Source organism: Scleropages formosus, chromosome 10 (genome assembly GCF_900964775.1).
Source record: "Scleropages formosus chromosome 10, fSclFor1.1, whole genome shotgun sequence".
Taxonomy (NCBI): Eukaryota; Metazoa; Chordata; class Actinopteri; order Osteoglossiformes; family Osteoglossidae; genus Scleropages; species Scleropages formosus.
Genome location: NC_041815.1, coordinates 21,874,943 through 21,900,758, shown reverse-complemented (window position 1 = coordinate 21,900,758; position 25,816 = coordinate 21,874,943). Strand labels below are relative to the sequence as shown.

General features: G+C 46.1%; 2 protein-coding genes across 2 annotated transcripts; both read left to right on the top strand.

The window, feature by feature from the left end:
- The first annotated feature begins 365 nt into the window (after positions 1 to 365).
- On the top strand, positions 366 to 10,919 carry LOC108932152 (dapper 1-like). The gene is made up of 4 exons (XM_018748373.2): positions 366 to 793; positions 6,331 to 6,460; positions 7,233 to 7,358; positions 8,951 to 10,919. The coding sequence occupies exons 1-4, from the start codon at positions 566 to 568 to the stop codon at positions 10,330 to 10,332; spliced, it is 1,866 nt and encodes a 621-aa protein (XP_018603889.2). The 5' UTR covers positions 366 to 565; the 3' UTR covers positions 10,333 to 10,919.
- A 4,067-nt stretch (positions 10,920 to 14,986) lies between these two features.
- LOC108932187 (centrosomal protein of 164 kDa-like) lies at positions 14,987 to 25,118 on the top strand. The gene is made up of 21 exons (XM_029255828.1): positions 14,987 to 15,074; positions 15,573 to 15,650; positions 16,002 to 16,113; positions 16,351 to 16,564; positions 16,901 to 17,011; positions 17,680 to 17,903; positions 18,050 to 18,181; positions 18,977 to 19,033; positions 20,418 to 20,589; positions 20,908 to 21,063; positions 21,295 to 21,426; positions 21,832 to 21,915; positions 22,049 to 22,117; positions 22,207 to 22,385; positions 23,143 to 23,222; positions 23,457 to 23,612; positions 23,714 to 23,771; positions 23,920 to 24,042; positions 24,357 to 24,446; positions 24,530 to 24,664; positions 25,079 to 25,118. Exons 2-20 carry the CDS (start codon positions 15,575 to 15,577, stop codon positions 24,636 to 24,638), a joined length of 2,334 nt encoding a protein of 777 aa, XP_029111661.1. The 5' UTR covers positions 14,987 to 15,074; positions 15,573 to 15,574; the 3' UTR covers positions 24,639 to 24,664; positions 25,079 to 25,118.
- Positions 25,119 to 25,816: the final 698 nt, after the last annotated feature.

The window sequence follows — 25,816 nt, the reverse complement described above, 5'->3', positions numbered from 1 at the left end:
CCTCTCATGTATTACTTGCAAAACTTACTTGATAAGTTGACCTCAAGAAGCGCGGTGCTCCCGCAACAAACTCTCGGTAACTTTCAGCGATACGTGAAGACACGAAACTTCCCCGAGAAGGCGGCGTTATCTGCTGTTTTTAGCCAATCGTGGCGCAGGAAGGCTGGGCCATCTAAAACATTTCACCAATCACATCGGTCGAGTAGCGTGAGGCAGCGGTTGAATTTGATTGCCGGTCGCGTTGGGCTCATGAATATGTATCGTTTCTTGTCTCCGTCAACCAGTAGAACGAGAGAGGCGGATCGGAAATGCTAATAAGCAGTTGACAGCTGCGGAATGAAAAAGTAGAAGAGAAAATCCAGAGATGGGAGAGGAGCGGCGATGCTCTGCTCGCCACGGTCCATTCACTGCTGTGGATGTTTGTCGGTACAATAAGTATCAATAAGATCAAAGCGGGCGCACGGAGGCGAGGAAGACGTGTGAGCGGGTCGGAGCGGAGACAGAAGTGCATCGTTACAAAGGAGGTGGTGGGGGGTGGGGCTCAGGCTCTGGGGGGTCCTGGACCATGCACCGCGCCTCCTCCCTCCCTATGGCTGCTGAGCGCAGCCGGACCCGCGAACGCCTGGAGGCGAGCCTCGCAGCACTGTGCGAGCTGCAGCTCCTGAGACACCGACAGGAGCGCCTGGTGCTGAGCGCCCTGTCCCTGGGGCAGCCCGTCCTGGGGCAGCCGCCCCGCTCCGCCCCCCCGCGTCCCAGCCGAGGGGGCGACCACTTGACTTTGAGACGCCAGTTGGTAAGAACATGTTCCAAATGGGGAGATGATGTCGAAAAAGGGATGGAAATTGCCCAACTCTGCTGGAGATGTTTTCGTGGTACTTGGGAAAACTAAGTGGAGCTGTTGTGCACGTCACGTGCACTGCTGTTTGGACGGCTCGTGTGTTCTTTTCCATTTGAAGTGTGTATGACACTCGTATTGCCCTAATTGGAAATTAACGTAAGTGCGTGTGTGTGTAAAGGCGCAGAGCGATGCCGCTCGGTGCAGCGCGGTGACCATGTAAGGTAAAGGCGGCGGGGCTGCTGCCGCCGCTGGAGCCCATTGTCCGGGAACGAGGCACAGATCAGTCGAGTCGCGAGCCGTAGCCGCAGCAGCCTGATTAATGGGCCCTTTGTCTGCGCGCGAGGCAGAGCGTGCGCGTCCCGCGAGCCGCCGTTTGTGTGCTGGGCTCGAGCGCGGGGGGGGGGAAGGTTGGTTGGCTCGAACCCTCATCCTGTTCGCACCTTCGGCGTCGCTCCCTTCCATTGTTCGCACGCGCACGGAGATCATGTGTCAGAACGTTGCGCTCTTCCGTCTTCCTTCTGCAAACTTCGTCATCTGAACTTAAAAAAAGAGGTTTTCAGTCACCGGAACATCGACGTAAAAACGAGCAATAAATTTCACTGAGCTGTTTAATTTCAATTCAAGTTCGGGGCTGCCGTCCCGACCTCGTTTCCCGCCCGGTCGTTTCATTTTATCGTCACATTTCGTCGTTATTATTGCTGCTGCTTTTTGTAGTAACATATGAAGAAGAAAATATTACGACGTTGTCTCAGTATGGGATTTGACGTTTCGCTACTGTTTTCCAGATGTTTCCTGGGGGTCCACTCAGCAGGTCTTTCCCACGGGTGAATTACAGAGGAAATATTTATTCTCGGAAAGTCAATTCTCTTTTAAAAGTGAAATTCTGTGACAGTCCCGTCCTGACACTGACGTGTGAACTACTGCATTTAAATCCGATGACAATATAATCATTACTCTATTTAGGTGATAATGCCGATTATTATTACTGAGGGTAAAAACACAGCAAATAATACATGCTGAACGGAGTGCGAGAGGAATTGGAGGTGTTGCCCGCCACGCAAACAATGACCGCGCGTGGAGCGGAATACAGATGAGCGCGCGCTCGGAGAGGGGGACACGTCACTACACTGGAACACGTCATTACGTCACTTAATAACCCGTCAGCGCCTCCACCCCACCCCACCCCACCCCACCCCACCCCAGCAAAGCATAACGGTCCTGGGGCAATAAATAAGTGCAAGTGGGACATCATCCGGGACCTCCTACGTCGGCCTGAGCGCGTGAAGGTGCTCTTGGTTTAATGAGTGTATAGTAACTACATGGTTCACCTCCATAAGCATGGTGCCCCTGTCAGTATTGATCACTATTGGCAGCAGAGCTGGACTCTAGAGAGGCGAGTGATGAATAAGATCTCTGCTGCTCCAATTAGTGGCAGGAGTGTGCGGGGGGGCATGTGGGTCTTCCTGGATGGGGTCACGCTGGTCACGCTGGGTCGAACTTATAGGGAAGCTGTCACCATGTGCAGAATGACAAGACCATCCTGACCCCCGGTCCACCTGGAACTGCGAGTCCCTGCTCTCCAGGTCACGTGATCGCAGCCCAGGCCGTTTAAACCCCAGCGCTGCGCCGTCTGCTCAGGAGATGGGCCGCAGCTGAGAAAACACTGCTTGCCAAACCCCAGGCCAGTAACACATGGCTCCGTGGATCTAAGCCAGTGTGTGCGCGCATGTGAACTAGGGGCGCAGGACGAGACGCTTTGTTCACACTGGTTACTGTGTTTACCTGCTCTGGTCTCGGTGCTTTAAGTGTGCCGTGTGGTGCGTAGTACGGGCCCATGGTAGTGTGTCCCTGTGTCGTCTGACCAGGGATTTGTCTCTGTAGCCCCTACGCCACAACCCAAGAGAGGGGGTGTCCAGGGGAAAGAGAGAGGGGGAAAAAAAAAAAAAAAATGGGTGTGCTGCCCTCCTTTCACAGGCGCCTGTGCTGAATAAACACAGCAGAGCAGGGCTCTGAGTGTGTGCTGGGATTCTGGGATTGTGGGGGGCTGAGCAAGTACTTCTCCTGAATAATATTACGCAGTGCCTAAGTACCCTGCTCTGGGATGGCTTCAGGGTGTGTGGGCCTCACGATGAGGAACAGGAAGGAATCGGCAGCGTGTCTTTCGGTATTTCCCAGCTGAGCATGTTTTAAAAAAAAAAAAAAAAAAAAAATGAATGAAATTGTGGCAACAAAATGTTTAATTATACAGAAATGCTGCTGCGCGGCAGAGGTCGCATCAGGTCGCTGTCTCCGTTCAGGGATTCGGTTCTACGTAATGATGGTCTGAATTAAAATTTACTGACCATTTTTGTGTGTGTGAGATATATTACAGATGCTACTATATATATATTCATACTGTGTGTAATAAGTATACACAATATTCACATATTAAAGATTCATGACTGTATCCATACTGAAGAGCACAGAGGACGGCACCTTAATGATATTTTTGTTTGCGCACGTTGGAATGCATGATAATTAGGTGTTTAACAGGGTAAAAAAAAAAAAAAATAGACCTCATTAAAACTGGACACAGGCTATATAGTTCACTTTGCTGGCATATTGAATATGTAAATCATGACTGCAGATTGATTGATTGGCATTGTTCCTCACTGGCTTCTCCTGCCTTTCATGGTAGTGTTTTTCTTTACCGCAGTGAAGCGTGGTTAAGTCACAGGCCTGCAGGCAGACGGCATCTCGGCTGGTTTTGTGAGGCCAGCATTGGGTTCGGGCTCCCACCAGAAGTGGATCTGCTCTGTTGGAAAGAAAAAACACACACACACACACACACACACACACACACCTCCCTGCGGTGTTGCCTGAGAGTGGCCTGCTGGACGAGGGTCTGCTTTTCTCCGCCCCTGTTTTATTGAGCACCATCCATCTCCTTTTTTGTGCATCTCAGACTGAGCTGCGTTCGTGGCCAGACCGCAGCTGGAAGTCAAGCGCATGGATCCGTATCGACAGACGCGCGATCCCATAATGAGCAAAAATGGCCCAATATCTGAAACGGAACCTTTTTTTTTTTTTTTTGTTGTTTTTAAAAAAGATTCATAGTGAAATGGCCCATCTGTGGCAAAATAAACTCAGAACAAGTTCTGGAATCTTACTGGAAAATCTGTGTCAGCTGAACAAATGAGGACCAAAATGCTCATATTTCCCACAGTCTGCTGTATGTTTTGTGCTTAAAGCTAAAAGAAGCTGTTTCATATTTGGTCTTTGTTTTGTTTTTCAAAACACTGATTATGACTGTTGACATACTTTGCTGTGTTACAAACTGCATCTCCTTAAGCGCTGTATTTGAGCAGTCAGTGGGATGCAGGAAGAAATCCTTTTTCACTCGGGGGGGAATAAAAATTAAATGTTAAAATGTTGAGGGTCCCCGCCCCCCCATCTCCAAGGCTTTGTCTTGTTTTTTATCACCTGCTCTGCCAAGTGCTCAATGCTCTGGATAGTTCTGGGGTGCCGTTTCATGGTATTTGATTGCGTTTGCTGGTGTTTGACGGTGAGGATCTTTCACGGTTATACAAACACCCCATCCAGTCTGCCCATCATGTACACGGGCCACACCTGGGTCCCCTTTCATACCACCCCTTTGTTACATTCTCTACAGGGGGGTCCTTGCCAAGGCTCTGCCCCTCTCAGTGGCCCCACCCCTCCGCAGCGCAAAGCCTGGAGCAGCTGTTCTGTGGGAGTCGGTAATTCCGACAGACTGCGCTCATCCGGAGGAGACCTGAGAGACGTCACGGGCCATTCTCTCCGGGCGGCGGCAGGTGACATCGTGGTTAGAGCGACTGCCTAGAGCTCAAAGGATCCAGATTTGAATGCCTGCTCCTGCTGTAGTACCCTTGAGCAAGGTACTTGCCCTGAATTGCTCCAGTAAAAGTTACCCTGTTGCATAAATGGATAACCATTCTAAGTAGCGTCTTAACAGGGTAACATGCTTTGGAGGGGCAGCTGGTGGTGTAGTGGTTAGGGCCGTTGCCTTTGAATCGGAAAGTGGCAGATTCAGATTGCTTCTACTGGTGTGGTACCCTTGAGTGAGGGACTAACCCTAAATTGCTCCAGCTGTATAAATAGGTAAGAAGGTGTAAGTACCCTGATGCTGTCACTTTGGAGAAAAGCATGAGCTAGATAAATAAACGTAAATAAAGAAAAAAAAAAATGTGAGCTGTATGAATAAATAATATCCGAAGGTTTCGAGTCTGTGCGCAGAAAGGGAAGTAGAACCTGCTGGTCTGATCACTGCTGCTTTGTACCACCTGTCAGCTCTGCACACTAGAGTCATCAGTCTCTGTTGGGCTCTTCAGAGAGCAGAGAGGTTGCAGTCAGTAAGTCTCATCTGCATGGAATGACTTGCACGTATCTGGATGCGCTGAGCAAAGGGAGATGGCTTTGGACGAGAAGGTGGCTGCGTAGGTCAGTGCGGCGTGAAGAACGGCTTTGATGTTTCGCTCGCAACCTCCTGCTGCGGACTTCTGGGGCTGACGGAGTGACAGCCAGCGCTTCCGCCCAGCATGCGGACTCAGTTCGTCAGTCTGCGGGCCTCGGGGACCCGTCAGCCTGGCCGTCACGGTGACGGGACGAGTCCGACAACCGCCTGCTTGAATTCGCAGGCCAACCTGGGGGGTCCCTGGAGAAGAGCAGACAGAAAACCTTGATATTAAGGCGTTGGGAAGGAGTTCTTTATGCCTTATTGACTAAGTCTTTAGACTGATGGAGTGGCGACGATGACTTCTGCCAGCGGGGTCTTAGCAGAGGCTGCAGGAATCGATACACATCTTCCTTACTTTTTTTCTTAAATCTCTTTAAGACATCAGGACTAGCAGTGGGAAGGGAAAAGAGAACCTGATGTTCATCTCGGGAAACGTTCATCTGTGTTCTTCTAATGAACATCAGGACAAGACGAAATGGGTTCTGCTGTTAACTGACAGGTGATTTGTTTTAAGGAGGAGAAACATGATAAAAACGAGTCAGAAACTGAATGAACGTATCGGTACGTGTTGAGGCCGAGGAGGACGCTGCCGTGGTAACCATCGGGGGAGATTCCGAGCTCTTGTCCATCTGCCGAGATCCTTCCTCTCCGCTGATACTCGGGCCCCAGCCGACCGCCGTGCTGTCCTGGGTTTGCAAGGCTCCGTTACTTAACTGGGACTCGTGGGACTTACTTAGTGTGTCGCGACGGAGAGAGACTGCAGGTTTTGTAGTAAGGAGTCCATTCAGGGACAGCTGGTAGTGTATCGGTTAGAGCTACTGCCTTTGGACTCAAAGGTTGCAGGTTTGAATCCCACCTCTAGCTGTGGTACCCTTAAGCAGTGACCTCGGCCTAAACTGCTCCACTTAAAAAAAAAATTGCCCAGCTGTATAAATGGGTAAATAATTTAGTAGCTTAACATTGCAAGTCACTTTGGAGAGAAACGTGAGCTAAATGAACAATTGTATGTGTATTGCAGAGCAGCCTGCAGAGCGCCTCCTGGGGGTTGATGGCAGCGCTGGAGCAGCAGGTGGCGGATCTGAGGTTGGACTCCGATCCGGCCTGCGCCGATGCCCTCGAGGATGTTGGAGACAGTCGGCCCAGCTCGGGTACCACCCCGACTTCCGTTTGGGACAACGCGACCTGCTGACCTTTTCCCTTGTCAGGCCCCGAAGGCCCGCATTGACTTTTAAATCGGTTATCGCAACTGATCAAAGCCATTGTGTACTTAAGATGCTCAAAAATAACCACGAGGGAATCATTTTTGCTAATGTTCTTCATGGCCCAGGCCTTGATAATCAGTGAAATATTCCACACACAATGTGGGTTTAGCAAATGTTTACTTTTTTACAGAAAAATTCACACATGTTGACAGTTTTCAAGTCAATGGTACCATTGGTGACAGGACAACACATTTGTATGACACTACAGCCCCCTGCCTTATTTATTTAGTTTTTACCCCATGCAGGGTTTCACATTAACGGTTGCTTTATAGGAACGGGTTGGGGGGAGGGGCACTATGAGTAGGGCTGAGAGTTTGGACGCGGGTTCAAATTCAGCTCAGTCTGTTATGGCGGTCTCTGAGTTCAAGTGGGTTTCCTTCATTTGCTCTGGTTTCCTCCCACAGTCTGAAGATTTGAGTTTCAGGTGAATTATTGCCTGCCAATTTCTGTGTGTGTGTGTGTGTGTGTGTAAGAGAGAGAGAGAGAGAGATCGCCTTGCAGGGAACTGGTATCCTGTAGCAATTCTGCACAAGCGGGTCACGTAAGAAATGGCAATCATTTTTACTGGACATTATATGCTTCACTGTGGGGATTCTTGTTTTGCTATACTGTGCTGTGTCCTCATTTGTATCCGCTATCATGACCTCTGTCTCTGCAGGGTTTTACGAGCTTAGCGAGGGCCAGTCTCCAGCGGGCGTGTCGGAATCGTGCCTTTTCAGAGAAATCTCTCCCAGCTTTGCCCAAGCCGTGTGGATGGCCTTCGGGGAAAGAGCCAAGTCTGTTGGTAAGTGCCCCCCGATAGACACCTCTCCCAAAAGCGCACCCCCCCCCACCCCACCCCACCCTTTCATACCCCCAAGACACTTGCATGCTGTGTGAACCAGACTTGGTGGAGGTGGCTCACGGAACCACACACACATCGCTGAAGTGAAGCTATACGCTTTTCTTGCTCAGGCAGGCTGCATGAATGGTGCTGCTTTCTAATTCCTCACAAGGCTAATTATATTTCCCCTCTGAAAGGAGTAACATGAGCCGGGCGTACGGCTCACGCTCGTTTCCTGAATCCTGCAGTGTGCGCATGCCCTTCCTACAGGCCATTTAATTAATTGATGAGCTCTGTCTTATCGATACCTTTGCCGATTTATTTTGCCATGCATTACGGAAATGAGTTTAAGGGAAATGCTAACAGTTTTGGTAAAAAGCATTGGAATAAATGGATAAATTAAGTCTAACGGCCCTGTTATTGGTAATAGGGTCTATAATCTAAAACTATAATATTCCACTTGCTGTTAACACTTTGAAATACCTTATTAGCACATTTTCTCAGTTTTAAGTCTTATATAAATCTGTTGTTAGATGTGCACATATGTTTTTTTTGTATGGAACGGAAATGTCTGGACAATCTTCTGGAACTTATCACAGCCGTGATCAAGTAGGACCTAGTAATATTTTGTAACCTTTTGACCTTCTGCCCTTGCTTTACATACACGGACTCATTTGCAGTTTCTCTTTTGTACTTTTTCTCTCTTTATGTTGCTGTCACCCAGTTCTGTTCCTAAAACTAATATAAAATACTAATACGTTTTGTAACGAAAAATCTGATACCGTAAATATCAGGGTCATGCGTCTTGTACGCTACTGGATCAATGCTCTTGTATTATTAAAGCACATATGTACCATAAAAGAAAATCTATAGGGTTTCAAACAGGTTTCTGGACCCCACCAGTACAGGTCAGAACAGTGGTATAGAAAGCCTTGAAAGGCACAGGACAGGAATCTCTGAAGAGAAGTGTTTGTTGTTGTTACTGAAAGGGCTAAAGGAGGTCTAATTGCCATTCTGAACCACCTAATTGCTTCCAGCGCTGAGTGTCCTGCTGGGATTACGGGGGTCACTCAGGTTAGTCATGTGATGCTCGTCTCTGCAGGAACACAAGGCCACAGTGTGCCCAAAGGCAGCTCTAGCACTGATGGAGTGAAAGCCCTTTTTGTTCACACATGCGCGCGCACGCACACAGCAGCATGAGATGCCGTTCTGCAGCTTGCTGGCTCTGACCTTGCTTTTGGAAGAGCTGTGTGAGCAGGGATCCCAATCTTTAGTGCCATGTGGAGCGGGGTGGAACAGCATGGTGACCCGCCTGCCGTCGTGCTGCCGTGTGCAGCGATTTAGCACCCGCTCAAAATTACTGCCTCTCTGGAGCAAATCTGGAGCTTTATGTGATACGACTGCAGCTGTGCACAGTTATTTTGTCTGCCACTTGGTCTGTTTTGTCTGCAGCTCGGTATGTTTCCATTTGGGTGCTCTGAGTCCGCAGCTGCCGCTGCAGCTGTCGTCTGCTGTTGGGACTCTGTCACCATCTCTGTGTTCACTGTGCGCAGGCGACATCTTTGCTGCAAACCGCGAGAATCTGCTAGAGTGTGGACCACGCAGCACAGTGCCACGTTCCTTCTCCGTCCCTCACACGTCCCTGAAGGACATCGCAGAAGGGACAGAAGAGGAACAGTGGTCTTGGGATTCTGACTACCAGGCTGGGTTTGAGGATGGACCCACAGCAGAGGACTTTCAGCATGCACTGCGGGTGGAGAGCTACATCCTAGGCTTGATTCAGCGCCGTGCTCTGGCCCCTCGGCCCAGCAAGCCCCGCACGAGCCTGGGATCCGAGGCCAGGGCTGTCGCCAGGCAGAGCAGTCTTTGCAGGAAAGAGACTCCTTTCCTCCCAGAATGTCAAGACCTGTTGATAAACCCAGATGGCCAGGCACAGGCCTGCTGTGGCTCACAGGAGGAGCAGTCCAGGGCTGTAGTCGCATCCCAAGAGAACCTCCCTGTTCAGCTTTGTGCCTGGCCCACTCCTTCTCATTCACCTGGCTTCCACTCGGCTTTGCCAGACTTTCCCAGTCAGGCACTGGATCCTAACAGCAGTGAGACAGAGTCCCCCCAACAGTCCCAGTCTCAGAGCTGCCATCAACCCCAGTCCCCAGCTCCAGATGAAAAGTTGGTGAGCGCAAAGTACATTCCTGGCCAAGCGTGCCGAACCCCCATCCGAGCTTTTGCGCATCGACTCCCCGTGCCTCCCAAGCTGGCTCGGAGTCCACACTCGCCAGACTGTTTCCCCTCAAGACCAAGGGCTGTCATAAAAAAATGCCGCCTTAGTGAGGAGCGCCCAACCTCCAAGAAACAGAGCCGAAAGGCCTCCCGCTCCCAGTCGGAAAACAGCCTGTTGGGACAGCGAGGCACCGGCGAGCGCAAGTATAGTACCGTGGAGCGAGACTGGGGGAGAGCGAGCCAGAGCCGACCAAGACGGCCCCACCCAGTCACCGCAGGCTACCGCCGATGGCGCTCTACCCAGGAGCTCAGTCAGGATGAGACAGAGCTGCAAGGTTGCCACCCCTCCAGGCGTTCCCGGAAACCACATCCTTCTCCTCTCTGCCTTTACACCCATGGGATGTCCGTTCCTCATCGCCGAGCAGAGTACTTGGAGCGCGCACCTCTGTGCCGACCAGAAGAGGGATACAGTGTAGCCGGCCCCGGAGATACCGAATCCAGCATGAGCGAGGCCGACTCCCCGGGATCAAGTTCTTTATCTACTGACTCGGATGAAAGTGGAGGCCTGGTGTGGCCTCAGCAGCTGTCTCCTCAGCAGGCCCCGTCCTCGTCTCCCATGCAGCCCAAGGTATTCGTCAAGATCAAGGCGTCTCATGCGCTCAAGAAGAAAATTCTGCGATTCCGCACAGGTTCCCTCAAAGTCATGACCACCGTCTAAGGAAAAGATGGTACTATCCACACCCTGCCATCCTCTTCATCATCCCCTGCTGCTCTTGCCCATTTCAGGGCTAATTGTGTGGAAAGCTAAGACCAACCACCCCCCAGCCCCAGCTCAGGTACCTTCATGACCTCTGTTAAATGCCACCACCTTCTGTGGTGGAGTTTCCTCCACTAGCTTTGTCTTCATTAAACCCCAGTGCCATAGCTTTCATGGACTGGACCTACAAAAAAAACCTCCTGGATCTGCTCCACAGAGGACGCTCTTGCTTCATACCTACATTGTGCACCTTCTGTTGTCACCAACAATTGTCTCTCAGCTGGAAGTCCTTGTGAATGCCAGAGTTTTGCCTATTTATGAATGTAGATTGTAAATAAAGGTTTGTTACCCAAAACTAGTTTTAGGATTTTAGAGGCTGCCATTTCTGACACAAGCAGCTGTTAGAATGAAAGCCTAACTAAAGATCATAAAAACACTGTACCATCATATGATGTCATGAATTACTTTTTTTGCAACTAGTGCTCTTTGCAGTCTGTTTACCTGGACCCATTACACAAAGTAAAGTACATGTGTATATATATATATACACACACACACATCCCTTATGTAATGGGCTGTCAAATAATGAAAAGCTATACATGAAATATACCCTTTTTCATAGGGCTGGCTTTTTTTTTTTTTTTTTTTTTTTTTGTTTTTTTCCCTGTACCATAGTATTTTGCTCACTAAGCCTTATAATTCACAGAATGGATCTTTTTAACTTTCTATCAGAATTTTTTTAAACTCTCAAAAAAACCATGCTAAATATCAAAATGTCCTTGAATGGGTAAGGGTACATATGCAATCTGACCAAATACTTCTATGAGGCAGACTGGAGAGGAATGAAAGCAAAGTAACCCCCGGGTATCTTACATGTTTGGGCACTGCTCTAGAAAAGCTGGCAGGAGAAGGTGCCTCATTTCCTTATTAAACCTGTTAACTGAATTTTGCATGTGATAAGGCTAGGGTCTAAGGTGTGTACTCAAACTTTTGCATACTAACAAGTCAGAAAACTAATAAATTGGTGGCACCTCCTTTAAAGAGTAACTTACAAACACAAATATATTTTGTCAGCAGCATCATCTCAGCTGCAGTCCTACAAATCATGTGCCTTGTCTGTTCATTGAAAAATTCAGCCTACGGTGGCAACTATGACACTACTGTCTGTGGATTTTCTCCACAATTCAGCATTACTCTCCCGAGGCAGATGAAATCATGTTTGCCTTTTGACAGTCAGCCAGTACCAGGGGCTTGGAATTAAAATGCTGAATGGTGTCTTTCTCCAGCTTCAGTGTGCTCCCTTGGGTGCTTCCTTAACCTTTGATTCTCTCCACGCGCCACAGTGTGCCACGTTAACCTGGCATGTCTGCGGAGCTGCCAGGTCAAGAAAGCCCCCCAGTGGGAACACTTATGCAGAGTTCTCCAAGGACAGCCAGGAGGTCATTACCCCTGGCCATGGCATAATGAGGTGCACCCAACATGCCAAATGAAGAAAAAGAAGAGAAAGCAGCTGGTAGAAAGTTGCCCACACACTGAGCTGCTGCACTTTCACACAATGTACACAAATTGCTGTTACTTGGGTAGAAGGTGGTTCACTCTACAATCTTTCCTCTGCTATACCTTTACACACACACACATTTTCGGAACCGCTTGTCCCATACGGGGTCACGGGGAACCGGAGCCTACCCGGTAACACAGGGCATAAGGCCGGGGGGGGGACACACCCAGGACGGGACACCAGGCACCCCAAGTGGGACTCAAACCCTAGACCCACCGGAGAGCAGGACCCGGTCCTACCCACTGCACCACCACGCCCCTCTATACCTTTATACATTTCCAATATACATTGTCAATCAGTGTTTTTACACACACACTTTCTGAACCACTTATCCCATACAGGGTCACAGAGCCTAACCCGGCAGCTCAGGACATAAGGCTGGAGGGGACACACCCAGGAGAGGATACCAGTCCATCACAAGGCACCCCAAGCAGTACTTGAACCCCAGACCCACTGGAGAGCAGGACCCAGTCTAACCCACTGCGCCACCATGCCCCCCTCAGTGTTTTTAATCAAGTAATATATATTGCAAATCAATTATCTTTAATCAAGCAGTTCAGTAAGTACCACACTCAGGGCTACAACAGCAACCACTGTTGTGGTCTTTTGACCACAAGACAATACATATGAACTCACAAACAAAATCAAGAGTACTATATTTTATGCTTTTAACTGACAGTGGAGAGAATACACACTTATACCCAACACTTTTCTCCAAAGCAACTTACAGTGTTGAAGTTAGTTATTTACCCATTTATACAGCAGGGTAATTTTACTGGAGCAATTTTAGGTTAAGCACCTTGCTCAAGGGTACTACAGCCAGAGGCAAGGCTCAAACCTGCAACCTTTCAGTCCAAAGGCAGTAGCTCTGACCACTACTCTACCAGCTGTCACAAACAAAAGTTCTGTAGACAAATTACTTCAAACAATACTTAAAAGAATAATACCAAAATGTCTAAATCATAATAAAGGTGGCCACACTGTGGTTAGATAGAATTTTAAAACTGCCACCAGAAAAAACACCTTAAACTGATTATTAATTATTCATTAAATCCCTGCTGAGACTGAGGATTGCAGCAGCAAATCCAAGTGATTCCATTCACACACACACACACACACACCGGGTAGGCTCCGGTTCCCCGTGATTCCATTCATTAATGATCTTTTTTTCAATTTCAGAAAAAAAAAATTATGTGCCGCAGCGCCACCAAGAGGTAAGAATTAAAAGTGATTTCCCGGCTCTCCTTTCTCCTTCCTTACTGGGCCCAAACACTAAAGAGTTTGCTTTTGCGCCATCTTGTGATCAAGTTTGGAAATACAGGTGTTTGCAAATACGGGATACTGAAAACATAGGCTTTTTATTAGCAAAATACGGGATACTGATTTACGGTAAAGGGAAGAAATCCTGTTTTAATTTGAAATGTGATGATTTACTTCAGTCTTTCCGTCAAATCCAGTCTATCCTAAACATTTTTCCAGTTCAAAGCATAATGCCAGCAGTATTTTTTCAGTAATTCAGAGAAATCAAAGAGTACTAATACTTATCCTAATCTCTGAAAAGGGTTTTTGCATTTCAATTTGCCTCAAATACAGTGTGTACTCTTTATGCGTTTAAATCACAGTAAATGTCACCTAGTCACTCGCTGTCGTTAAGTGCTTGTCCGAGTCGGGGTCATGGTGGTCTGGAGTCTATTCAGAAAACAACGATTATGGACATCCCAGACGTGTCACCAGTGCCGGAAACATGCCTAGGCTATGGACTGTGGGAGGAAACCAGAGCACCTCGAACAACCGGACGCAAACGGGATAAAAAGTAACGACAAACTGAAGTGCACTTCACAAGTACAGTCATTCACTCAGTTTGTCCATCAAATTTCTCCCCCCTCGCCCGCGTGCGGTTTGCCGTCCTAAAACCGTCAATGAATTATGTCCAGTTTATTCTCGTGTACATCGCACAGTGAAACGCGACTGAGACAAATCGGAACACGGGACGAGGCAACGGAGAAACTCGGAATTGTTTCCGCCCGGATTCCAACCAGGGACCTAGTGAGGCGAACGTGATAACTAATCACGTGGGTACTAATATGATTATGTACTAGCTGTGATTTCTCTCCAGCGCGTCCCCTGTTCAATTTAACTGAATCTTTCATTGCAACAGTCATCTTTTAAGGGCCGAGCAGCAGCGCCCGGTACGGACGGCCTGTGAGTCCGGGACAAAGGAACATGGCGGCCGGCCATCAGCGCGGCCTTCGTCAGTTTCTCCGCCAAACCAAACTTGTACATATCGATTCCGCTTTACTTTCCAGAAATATAACGGCGTCTTCTCAATTTGTTCCTTTTAGCTGACGCCTACTTTCTTTGTCCAGGACAATTTCTAAATAATCCAGTTCTTCTGGAGCGAAAGAAAAAAAAAGAGGGGGGGGAAAGGTCTCGTCAGATTTCGAACGAAGGACTTTTCGCGCGAGGCGAACGTGATAACCGCTATACTACGGAAACCTCCTCGCGCATAACACCGTCTGTGTGAAATGTACAAATCAAATGTACTACAAAAACAACCTGATAGCTAAGTGGCATTTTCATTTATTCATATGTTAACTGTACATCTTTGTAAATAATAACCCTGGTGGTAAAAACTAAAGGTTAACCTTTGACTTCGACTCGTTCGAGCCACATTAAGTAACTAATTGTAAATTGGTAAGTAATCGCCACACACACTCCATCCAATCAATCATGTTGTTGACCGATTCAGCCCAAGGTTCCAAGCCGCTGTACACTTTGCTAGTGACCACGAACAGAAGCACAACTGAGCTGTAAACACCCGGGGGCGGCGAGTTGAATGCGGCGGTACTATGCTGAACCGTTTCGGTCCATTTCCACTGCGAAACAAAAACGCCGTCGGATCGCCAACGTTTGGTAGAACGTAGCTACTTACTACCATAACAACACGCGTTAACGCGATGACGTCACACCCGTTGTCACCATGACAGCGGATACAAACATTACGATGTGTTTTGATATAGGCGCCAAAAGCGTTTTTGAAAGGCTGTTTTTCAATTTCGCAGTCTTTGTGCGTGTTGGACAGAAACAAGATTTGAGTTCACTGTCCAAAAGTCTTTACCAGACAGTCCAAACTTGCTCATCAAAGGTTAGATTAATGCTCTTTCCTCACAGGGATTATAAAATTGTATTTAGGAGTAGACCAGGCATTAGTGCATTTCCCTCGACTCGTGCTACGTTGCAAGATGACGATGACGACGCCACGGAAAACTCTGTTTTTCACATGTTGAGAAAAGGAAAGGGACACGTGTGTAAACGGCACGGACACACCGTGCAAGCAGCGGACGGACTCGGTTCGCGCCTTTCCGTTCCGCTCGTTACATCTCATAGCGACTGGAGTGTCAGAGACGAGAAAAAAGCACATGTCACGCAATTATCGAGCACAACTCAGCAGCTCCAGTGCAGCAGATACAAACACAGAAACATTTACAGAGCGCTTCCCTTCCTTTCCACCTCTTTTGATATTTGTAATTGTCTGACTTCATCTTATTTGGTCATAACATGCGCTTCACTGCCAGATAATTGTCATAAAATGTACAAAACAAATGTGCTTTAATAAAATGTGCAAAACAAATCTCTTTCTCAGACATGGAAGCTACGGCTCTCCAGGAGGAAGAAAATCTTATTCTGGCAAATGATGAGGATTACATTCCTTCTGAAAGAGGTAGACAAGTGTGTGAATTGTGAAAATGCCAAGTAATGCGAATGGTATTGTCAGTCCATCTTATTCTATAAATCATGTGTCCCTGTGTATAACCTCATGACCAGACATTCAGATGAGATCTCCCAAACTGAACATGACAAATTGCACTTAACAGGTGACATACATTCTATCATTTAAAATGTTACCACATGTTTAGGGGTGCGATTTGGAAAACTTCCTAGAAATCCTATAAAGGTATGCAAAAACCTTTTTTTGCCCTGATTTACTGGCAAACACTTATGAGCATCACTCAGGTTGAGTAACCGCCCACTCCAGACGTAGTGTTTCAGTTCATTCTGCTTCCTCTGTCAGAAACCCAAGACTTTGCCTGGGACATTGGCATCGATCCTGATCAGGAGCCAGAACTCATGTGGTTGGCAGAGGAGGGTCTCCTGGCCCCGCTGCCTGCTGAGTGGAAACCTTGGTGAGCAAGCCCATCTACGCTGCACTTTCACACTGCTTCACAGCTATTTGCACGTGCATTTCACTCATATGGGCTCACATGTATTACTGCTGTATGAGTCTGAACTCTGTTGTTCCACACTTCCTTCATGCGCTATGCAGATTATGCTCTGTCTGCTGTGTTTTCATTCTCACTGTGCTTCTTCCTTATTTGGGCTTTGGACTCCAGAGTGACTCCCTGTTCCCTTTCACTTTGCAGTCAGGATGCAGCAGGGGAGACGTATTTCTTTAACCTCTCCACAGGCGAGTCCACCTGGGGTGATCCCTGCATAGAGCTCTACCGACAAAAGGTGCTCCAGGAGCGGGAGTGTGCAAAGTCCCACAGCATCTACTCCAGCAATAAAGGGAGGAAAAATAAAGAAAAGAAGGGGAAGAAGGGACAAAAGGACAGGGATCGCCTCAATGTCCTTCAAGTAAGTGCGCACTGTTACCTGCCTGGCTTTTATTTTTGTGAGCGTCAAGAATCAGGGCAGTATGTGTATGAATCTCAACTTGAACTGCACTTGACCAGAGGCTACAGGTTCTCAGCACTGTAAATGCAATGACAGGTTTACTTCAGTTCCAAGATTTTGAGTCTTCCAGGGATCAACCTCAACAGAAATCCGCAACTTATGTGTCATAGCAGTGGCCGCTTTCTTTGGAGTTAAGTGTATAAGTACTTCAGCCAGTGTTTATTCGTGTCACCCAACAATAAAAAGTTCTGAGTAACTAGTCATGTGCAATGTATTGTTCTCATGTTTTTTGGTCAGGATAGTGAGGTCAAGAAGGCCAGCGAGTCGGTTCCCATGAAGAGGTACATGAAGCCGGAGCAGCAGGACGGTGAAGCCAGTGACACCGGTGGGATCTGCAGGTGTAGTAAGGTGAGCAATGAAAGAGTTGAAGCTAAATAAGAAATGTTTGAATCTTGTGTCCTTGTGTGTTTTTTTACCTTTGTTGCCATTGGTTATTAGAACATATCATGCGGTCCTGATCGTTACTGTTTTCTCCTAGCGGCTCTTGGGATGCTGTGAGCTACTAGGAGCTGTGACTCGCTGTGTATGCAGTGGAATTTTTTAAAAATCAAAACAAAAAAATTGTGTACATTTTAAATGTTTTGATGTAAATGTTCATGCACCGTAAGTTTATGATCATCCCCACATAACCCTTTACACAGCCGCTACTCCTGTATCGTATGTAAATGTTTATGTACCTTATAAAAAAAATTTAGGAAGGTTATCAGGATTCATCTATCCTGCATTTTATGCACCTGCTTGAGCGATGAACACTGGTGCATCAAGGGGAAAGTAGCAAACCATTTTTACTTAAGAATCACATGTCCGCAGCCATGTCTCTCTCTTAATGTGATGCACAAATTGTATTTTTTCCGAGATGTACGTCGCTTTGGAGAAAAGCATCTGCTAAATGAATAAATGTAAATGGAATGTATGTTGTAAGTGTGAATTTCCAATATCTTTTGAGAAGAAGTATATCTATTGATATAATGTTATGTACTCGCTTCAGTATTAAACATCCATCTGTTGTCTTCCAGGACTCCTGTCACTCAAGTTCCAGTGCGAAGCTGCACAGGGGCAGCGTGAACCTAGGAAGGGAGCCAGAGGAGCAGCTGAGATTGAGGCAGGAGATTGAGATTGAAGTCAAACTGAAGTGGGAGAAGGATCTGCAGGACAGACTGCAGTCCCTGCGCGACGACCTGAGGAAGCAGGAGGAAGAGGAAGTGCAGATTCTGCAGAAGGAAATGGAGGAGAGAGTCCAGTGAGCAGAGGCGGAGTAACACTGAACACACGACACTCTGACACTATGTCTTAGTGGTAGAACACAAGGGTGTGCAGTTGACAGGTTCTCTTCCAGCTGACGGAAGACTCGAGATTTTTGTTTTGATCCCCTGTGTTTTGCGTCAGGGCCCTAAAGCAGCGTCTGCAAGAGGACGAGATTCAGGAGGAGGCGACGCTGAGACAGAAGTTACAGCTCCACCTGAAGGAGTTACAGGACTCTGCCCTACAAGAGAGGGAGGCCCAGCAGCAGAAACTGAGGTCAGACACCATACTGTTCAACACACTTTGAGTTCTTTGGAAGGAACCTGAGCCCATAGAACTGCTTCCAGCTATTTACAAGACTTGATCAACCGCTACACCCCAGCCAGACCCCTTCGTTTGTCTACTTCTGCTCGTTTGGTGGTCCCGCGCACGAAAGGTAAACTTCGGAGGTTCTCGGTTCTGGCTCCGTTGTGGTGGAATGATTTTCCCCTGTCACTGAGAACTGCGGAAACTCTGTCTATGTTCAAGAAGGGTCTGAAAACTCACCTTTTCCGGATCCACTTCGCCCAAGATCTCTCCAGCTCATTTACGCTGTAACTGTTCACGCATCATAACTTCATGAGCATTCCCTGATACAACCTTTATTCAGCCACGATGCTGGCATTGTACTTGCTTATTTGTGTATCTTAGAATATTTAAAAAAAAAAAAAAAAAAAATTGGTGGGAGGGTATCAGGATTGGTCTATCCTGTGTTTTATGCACCTACTTGAACAATGAACCTCGGTGCAGCAACTGGTAGGTAACAAATTAGGTTTACCTGAGTCACATGTCTGCAGCCGTGTCTCTTTCTCTTAACGTAATGCATAAATTGCACTTTTGCTGATTGATATGTATGTCGCTTTGGACAAAAGCGTCTGCTAAATGAATAAATGTAAATGTAAATGTAACTTTCCGGATGCATGTTAAAGCATTTCTGTGCTATTTTTACACAACGCAGTCTTTTTGTTCCTTGTGCACTCTTTGCCCATCTCTCCCTGTCTGTGCATGACTACATGTATTTATTTCCTCCAGAGAGGAGGAGGCAGAACAGTTACAGAGGCTGCAAACAGAAAGGGAGGAGAGAGTCCGGTGAGCACTCACGGAACACACCGACACTGCTGTGTAATCTGCGTTTTTGTGCGCACAAAAATGCAAGAGTACAAGTTGTCCTTCTGCTCATTCTGATTAAGGTTAGGATGTACATTTCACAGACTCTTGTAGGGCTTCCCTCCAACAACAAAGGCTCTTTTTACAAGAATGTAATTTGTACCATAAAATTCACATACCAAGGTCTCAACCCAAACTAAGACTAATAGAAATTCAGTCCATAATATAAGTCTCAGTGATGCTGACCATTGCACAACGTAGGCAGCATCGTCACACTGGGGTTATGTGGGTTACGGCTTCTCCTATATATTTCAGTTGTCTTTCAGTAGCACACCTTGTACGCAGCTCAGAAGTGTTATGACTCCTGCCATATAGCGAAAAAACTTTTAAAGAAAGCACTAAAACGCAAAGGAAAACCTTACTTATTAATTTAGAACTTGATGTGATAAAACACTGAATCCTCTTAAAATGCAATATCATTATGAATTGCTTTTAATTCAATTATTTAAATTACACCAATAAAACACAATAAACCAAAAAAAAACACCATTTTCAAAACTACATTAATAAAAGACCAACAGAATCCTATTGTCAGAATAACTGGAATGTATGGATACTCTATATCTTGGAAGCAGAGGTTATGAGTTACAGTACACCCAGGATGGGACACTAATCCACTGCAGTCATACACAATCTAACACAGACACTCACACATTACTGGCAATTTGTTGTCATTAATTCATCTGAAACACATATCTCTGGACTGTGGGAGGAACCAGAGCACCCAGAGTAAACTCATGCAAACAAGGAATGTTCATTAAGAACTTTACATAGACCCATGTTCAAACCCACATCCCAGAATCTGTGAAGCACATACGGTGCCACTGTGCCCTCTGCACGAACATCAGAATAATAGAGAGAAAATGATAGTAAGGTATGATGAATTATCAGAGGAACATGTGGTGTCCAGAGAAGGTTCGATATTCTGGACTTGGCTGTGAGTTATATTTTCTTGTGCTGAAGAGATAAGATGGAGATTCTGAATATTTGGTGGAAAAAGGGTGAACCCTTGGTGTCTTGAGAACACGTATTTTTTTCAATTTAAATGAATCATAATAAAAAGTCCCTTTCACAAGAATTCGCTTTAGCGGTACATCTTCAAGACTGAATTATGATTGATTTGCAAGAGAAGCCTGTATATCTGTTTCTTAGAGGAGTGGGAGGACAACTGGATTTTGTCTTCAGCCAGAGTCTTGTGTCAGCGGACTCTGTGCTAAAACATCTGTGTGTGTGTGTGTTTACACAACTTTTCTGCTGCATATGCACGCTGTACTTAAACTGTCTCCGCTGTGTTTAATTCCTTCAGGGAGGAAAGGGAATCCATGCTGCTACAGTTACGGACAGTGACTGAAGTGGAAAAGGAGAAGCTGGCGGAAAGGAGGAAGGCTGACTCGGAGGCCCTGAGGCAGGAGAACAAGGAGCTGCTGCAGGCTGACGGGCGGGAGAGAGACGAGCAGCTTCGTGTTCTCAGATCGGAGGTAAAAGGAGACCCATTTGCACCCCCCGCTTAGTCTGTATTCAGGGATTTACGTGTTAATTCATCTCGACGGGGACCGAAGACACAGATGACTGATGGTCAGTCCAGGGTCTCGGAGAAACTTCCCGTGTGCTTTTCACTACATTAAAAGGTGTTCGATCTGTACGTTGGTCACCTTCTCAACCACAACCCTCAACCGTGGTCAAGAGGCTTGCGCCTACCTAAGTGGAGAAGTAATATGGTATTATTGTTGACAGAATTTTAGTGAAATTATTATGTGTCGCCTGCCCGGAAATCATGTCCGTGTCCCCCTTCACAGAATGCGTCTCCCTGTCGCTCTGTGCCCACACAGCTGGGGGGCCTGTTACAGGAGGCGAGGCAGGATGTGCAGCAAGAGCACGAGCGGATGATGGAGCTCCTGAGAGAGGAGCACCACAATGAGCTGAGGTCCATCAGGGAGAATCACCTATTAGAGGTGAGAAGGAGCAGTGATATGGGATTGTTGGTAGTATTATTATTTAGAGAATTTTGCTGAAATTATTATGTGTCGCCTGCCCGGAAATCATTCCTGTCCACGTGTGCAAAGTTTATATGTTCTCCCTGTGTTTTTCTGGGCTGGGTCTGGGCACTGTGGTTGAGCTCCTCAGTCACAGTAAATACGTTTAGGATCGTTGAGCGACTCTACCCGGTGTGTGTCCGCGTACAGAGAGAGAAGCTCCTCTCGGTTCTACAGGAGGAGAGGAGGAGACTGCTGGCTGCCCACAGCTCCCATCAGGAGGACCTGCGCGTGCAACTCGAGTGGAAGCTGCAGCAAATGCTTCGGGAGCGGACGTTCAAGGTCGGGAGAGGAGAGAAAGGAGTGCGTGCAAGAGACCAGTGTCGCAGTGTCACTCAAACACACAGCACAGCTTCTTCTCTAACACGTTTCACTCTATCGCGTTAGCGGAAAGTTCAGCCTTGGGAAAAACGGGCTGTCTGTTGTCACATGAGCAGGTACAAAACCAATTAGTTCAGTCCTGGATATGAGCCAGGGGTTCTGTCATGAATGTGAACAGATGCGATTTTGAAGTGGTGTGTTGAAGTGTATTGATTACTTTGGCGTTCCTTGAAGGCTCCTATCAGTGCTTCTATAGCCTCTCCTTCATAAATATATAAGGCGGTCCCAATAATGAAGGACCGAGCGGTTTAAAGCTTCTGGTTTTCCAAGGCAGAGCTCTGGAGGCCTTTCCTTTCTGTCCAGCAGGAGGCTGCGGTCAAGGAGCAGAGTCAGCAGCTCGAGCTCAAATCCAAAGAGCTAAAGGCCCAGACTGCAGCACTGCAAGCCCAGGTACTGCACCGTGGTAATAGTCCCCAGTTTGAGTGGGATTGACACAGTAGGATGGTTTCCTGTGTTGCCAGTAGTGTGTATGTGTGTTTTTTTAATCTAGATAAAACCTCAAAGCTTTCACTCTGCTCTACAGGTGGAAAATCTTAAAATGAGGAGGCAGCAGTTGGGTGATCAGGAAAATGAGATACAGAGAGAAAATGAGGTAAAGATGATTTTTTGTTTACACCATAACTTTCAATACATCATCAGCATAACATTTTGTGTGCATCCGTGTGTTGTGCATGCCTTCAGCAGGCGAGAGATGGTGCTCAGGGAGAGTGTGGCCACCTGAAGGATGAGGTGGACAGACTAAGGGAAGAGAGGGACAGAGCGAGGGAGGAGGGTCAGATGCTGAAAGAGGAAAAACTCCGACTAGAGAACAAAGTGGATGTTTTGCAAGAGCGTTTGCAACAACTGAGCTGCAGAATCGGGTAACAAACACTACAGCAAACTGGTCTACATGTGACTTACACTGTCTAAAGTTTTTCTGCAGGCTCACATAGTACCATTTTAGAAAAAGATTCACATTCATTTGTTATGCTTTTTCTTATCATATACCATTACAGTGCAAGTTTCTTTTTAAAGAACTGTATAGACAAATACTGTACTAAAATAACAAAATCTCCATGAATACTGAACTCCTCAATATAACTCTTCCAATCAAATTGATCTATCATTTTTACTTGGGGTCAGTCATGACAAGAGCCCTTTATCAACACACACGGACTTTGTTAAATGCAAATTCAGTTCGATGTCAGAGAGACTTTTAATAGTTTAGAGTAGACATGATGCACTACAATGTACTCAAAGATCTGCACATACCTCCTCAGCTTCACCATTCAGACCCCTAATCCTCAATGGTTCTAGAACTTGCAGCACAAGCACAACCACAAGCATGAGCACTAGTTCTTCTGTAAGGACAGTAATAGCGATTATTGATTCTATTATGAATAATTACATTCAAAGAGATATTAACACAAGAAACTGCTGTGGATTGTTAATTTAACACAGCATTTAATTTCTACATGTAAACAGCAAGTTTGCTGAGGGTTTTCATAGGTGGTCCCTGTAGCATACTTGTAAAAGTTTCATACATGCTAGGTTTCAGATCCTGGTTTTATATTTAGAAAGCAATTCCTTTGTGCAGGTGTGTCTCTTTGTGTTTGTAATTGTGGCCTGTAATTGCAGCAATCTGAAGTGCTGCGAGAGCACAAGGCAGCCTGTCAACAAATCCAGTGTGAGCAGCACGGAAGCCCATGACAGCACAGGTGAGGAAAAACATGGTAAAAGTTCAGAAATGGAAATTTCTTCAACTGTTGTGTCTTCATAGGAGATAAAGTTCAGCTAAAATACAAAAAAGTGAGTTTTGACATCCAACTTTTTTCCTGTCACTGTTATAATATAAAAAAATAAATTATAAATAAATGAAGTATACATATTTAATCTGCTCATTCTGGCCACCTTATGTCCAGTTTTTCTGTTTTCGCCCCATTGCCCTCCAGAATCTCAGCCTACAGTGGCAGCCAAGGTGCAACAGTTGACCGAGTCCACACAGCAGACAACAGCCCAGATGAACACCGTTTTAGGGGCTTTGGACTCCTTTGCTCAGAGACAAGTTCCATTATATACCTCCTTCCACACACCTCCCCACCATTCTGGTATGTCCAACAACTGCCCGCTGAATTTCTCAGTGCAGGTACAGTCATGTCTAGTAGATGTCAACATCTCACCTGAGCTTACTGTGCTCTTTCTTTGCCAGACAGACACATGGCAAACACCGTGATGCCTTCGGCACACTTTGGGTACACACCAGCCAGGTAATGTTACACCATCACAGCGCCATATTATTCTAACAACAGCAGTCCTGCGACAAAATTATAAAACCACTGAGCATGGTAGCTGTGGTTAGTAATAATGTGGGAAATGATTGTGGTGCATCTGTGTTTTTCTGCCTGGGTGTCCCAGAGACCCGCCCTGTTGCACGTGCTATACGCTGCCCAGCTTAGCAGAAGTGGACAACCAGAGAGTACAAAATCTGATTGAGAGCAACCGAAGGTGGCTGGAGAGCCGCAGAAGAAACTCAAACATGTATGTTACAAAGTACTGAGTCCTGCACCTGATACATTGTGCCTATACATTCTTCCCCAGTGTGTCCATTAGCACATGCTTTAAGAAGTCACAAACGCTTGCACAGAAATATCCATGTAATTGCACAAGGTGGCTAGAAGGAGCTAGTCTGTAGTACATGTGATTTATTTTTCTTTATTTGAGACCTTTGTCCAAGGTACAAAAGAGCTTACATTTTTTAGGTTTATACACTAAAACTATTTACAATTATTTACCCATCAAGAAAGCAGGCTATTTTTTACCAGAGCATTTCAGGGTTATCTTGGTTATCACAGACTTCAACCGAACATGGAAAGAGAACTGCTTGATATGCCAGCAAGATCTGGAAAAGCAGAACAAGAGACGTTGCTGATGTTGCATGATGGGTAATTAAAGAACCACAGAATACCATAAGAGCACAACATGGTTTTTCTTTGGTGACAGCAAAGCCTTTGATTGCATTGACCAGGTTAAAATGGAGAGAGTACTCAGAAAAAGAGGAGACAAGACATTTGATTATCCTTATGAAGAACTTGTACAATGAACAAGAGGCCACAGTTAAACGAATTCGATTCTAACCTAATGGTGTCCAACAGGCAAATGAGTAAGTCAAGGTTCCATTCTTTCTCCTTACTTTTTCACTTTTACACTAAATGCATTGTGAGAAGGTAGATAAGAAAGAGGAAAGAATTTAAAATTGGTGACAGAGCAATCCCCGATATACTCACAACAGAACATTAGAAGTAGGGGATGTAGAGGACCTTGAAATCTTTTAAAAGTCAAAATAGAAAGTGAGAAAATTTGACTGTGATTAAATCTGATGAAAACTGGCATGATGACAAATGTAGCAGCAGCAAACTTTGATATCAATGGTGAAGGTATAGCTGTTGCCAGGAAGTATGCCAAAGACTAGCACTTAGTAGAGGTGCAATGGAAGATCTCCAGAAGGTCTCCAGATGTACCAACCTATTCATGAAAACGATTAGAAATGTGCAGGCAATGTTTTCTTCTCTAACAGAATATGGATGTGGAACTCGGACCTTAAAAAACAAGCTAGGAAACATGGATGCCTTTGACCTGTGGTGCTAGAGGTGACTTTTAAGAACAGCACAGACAGTCAGGAAAACGGATGGATCAGGGATCAAATCAAGCCAGGAATCTCATTAGAAGAATAGTGTTACCAATAACAATAACAACGATAAGAAGATGGATTATCGAAAAAAGACTGTAATGCTTGCAAAAATTGGAGAAAAAGAAGAGCATGACCACTAAACAGATGGACAGAAGTTCCTCTAAAATTTCTGTAAAGGCATTTTTGATAATGCATTGTAGTTCATCATTCACTAATCTGAATGGTACCCAAAGTACAGTATTCCACACTTTTTTGAAAATGAATAACAAGTCACAGAGAAAGTAATAGTAACACTGCATTCATCCTGGGGTGGCACTGAGTTTTAACACATAAGTTATAAACATCACCATCGTGTTTCTCTAATGTGTGCATCACTAAAGGGATTGATGACAAGAATGTCAACAATAGCACATGAAGTTTATCGGAATTGCTTTTGTTTACTGTCACATGTGAAACTGAAAACTGTTTTATACATAGATGGCATAGCTGACATTTTTAATAAACTGTGTTTAAATATGTTATTTGAAAGTACCCATACAAACTCTACATCATCACATGGTTTTTCTGATATCTTGTTCATGAGCTGTGACCTTGATTTAGCTCCTTTGAAAGACATGTCAAATT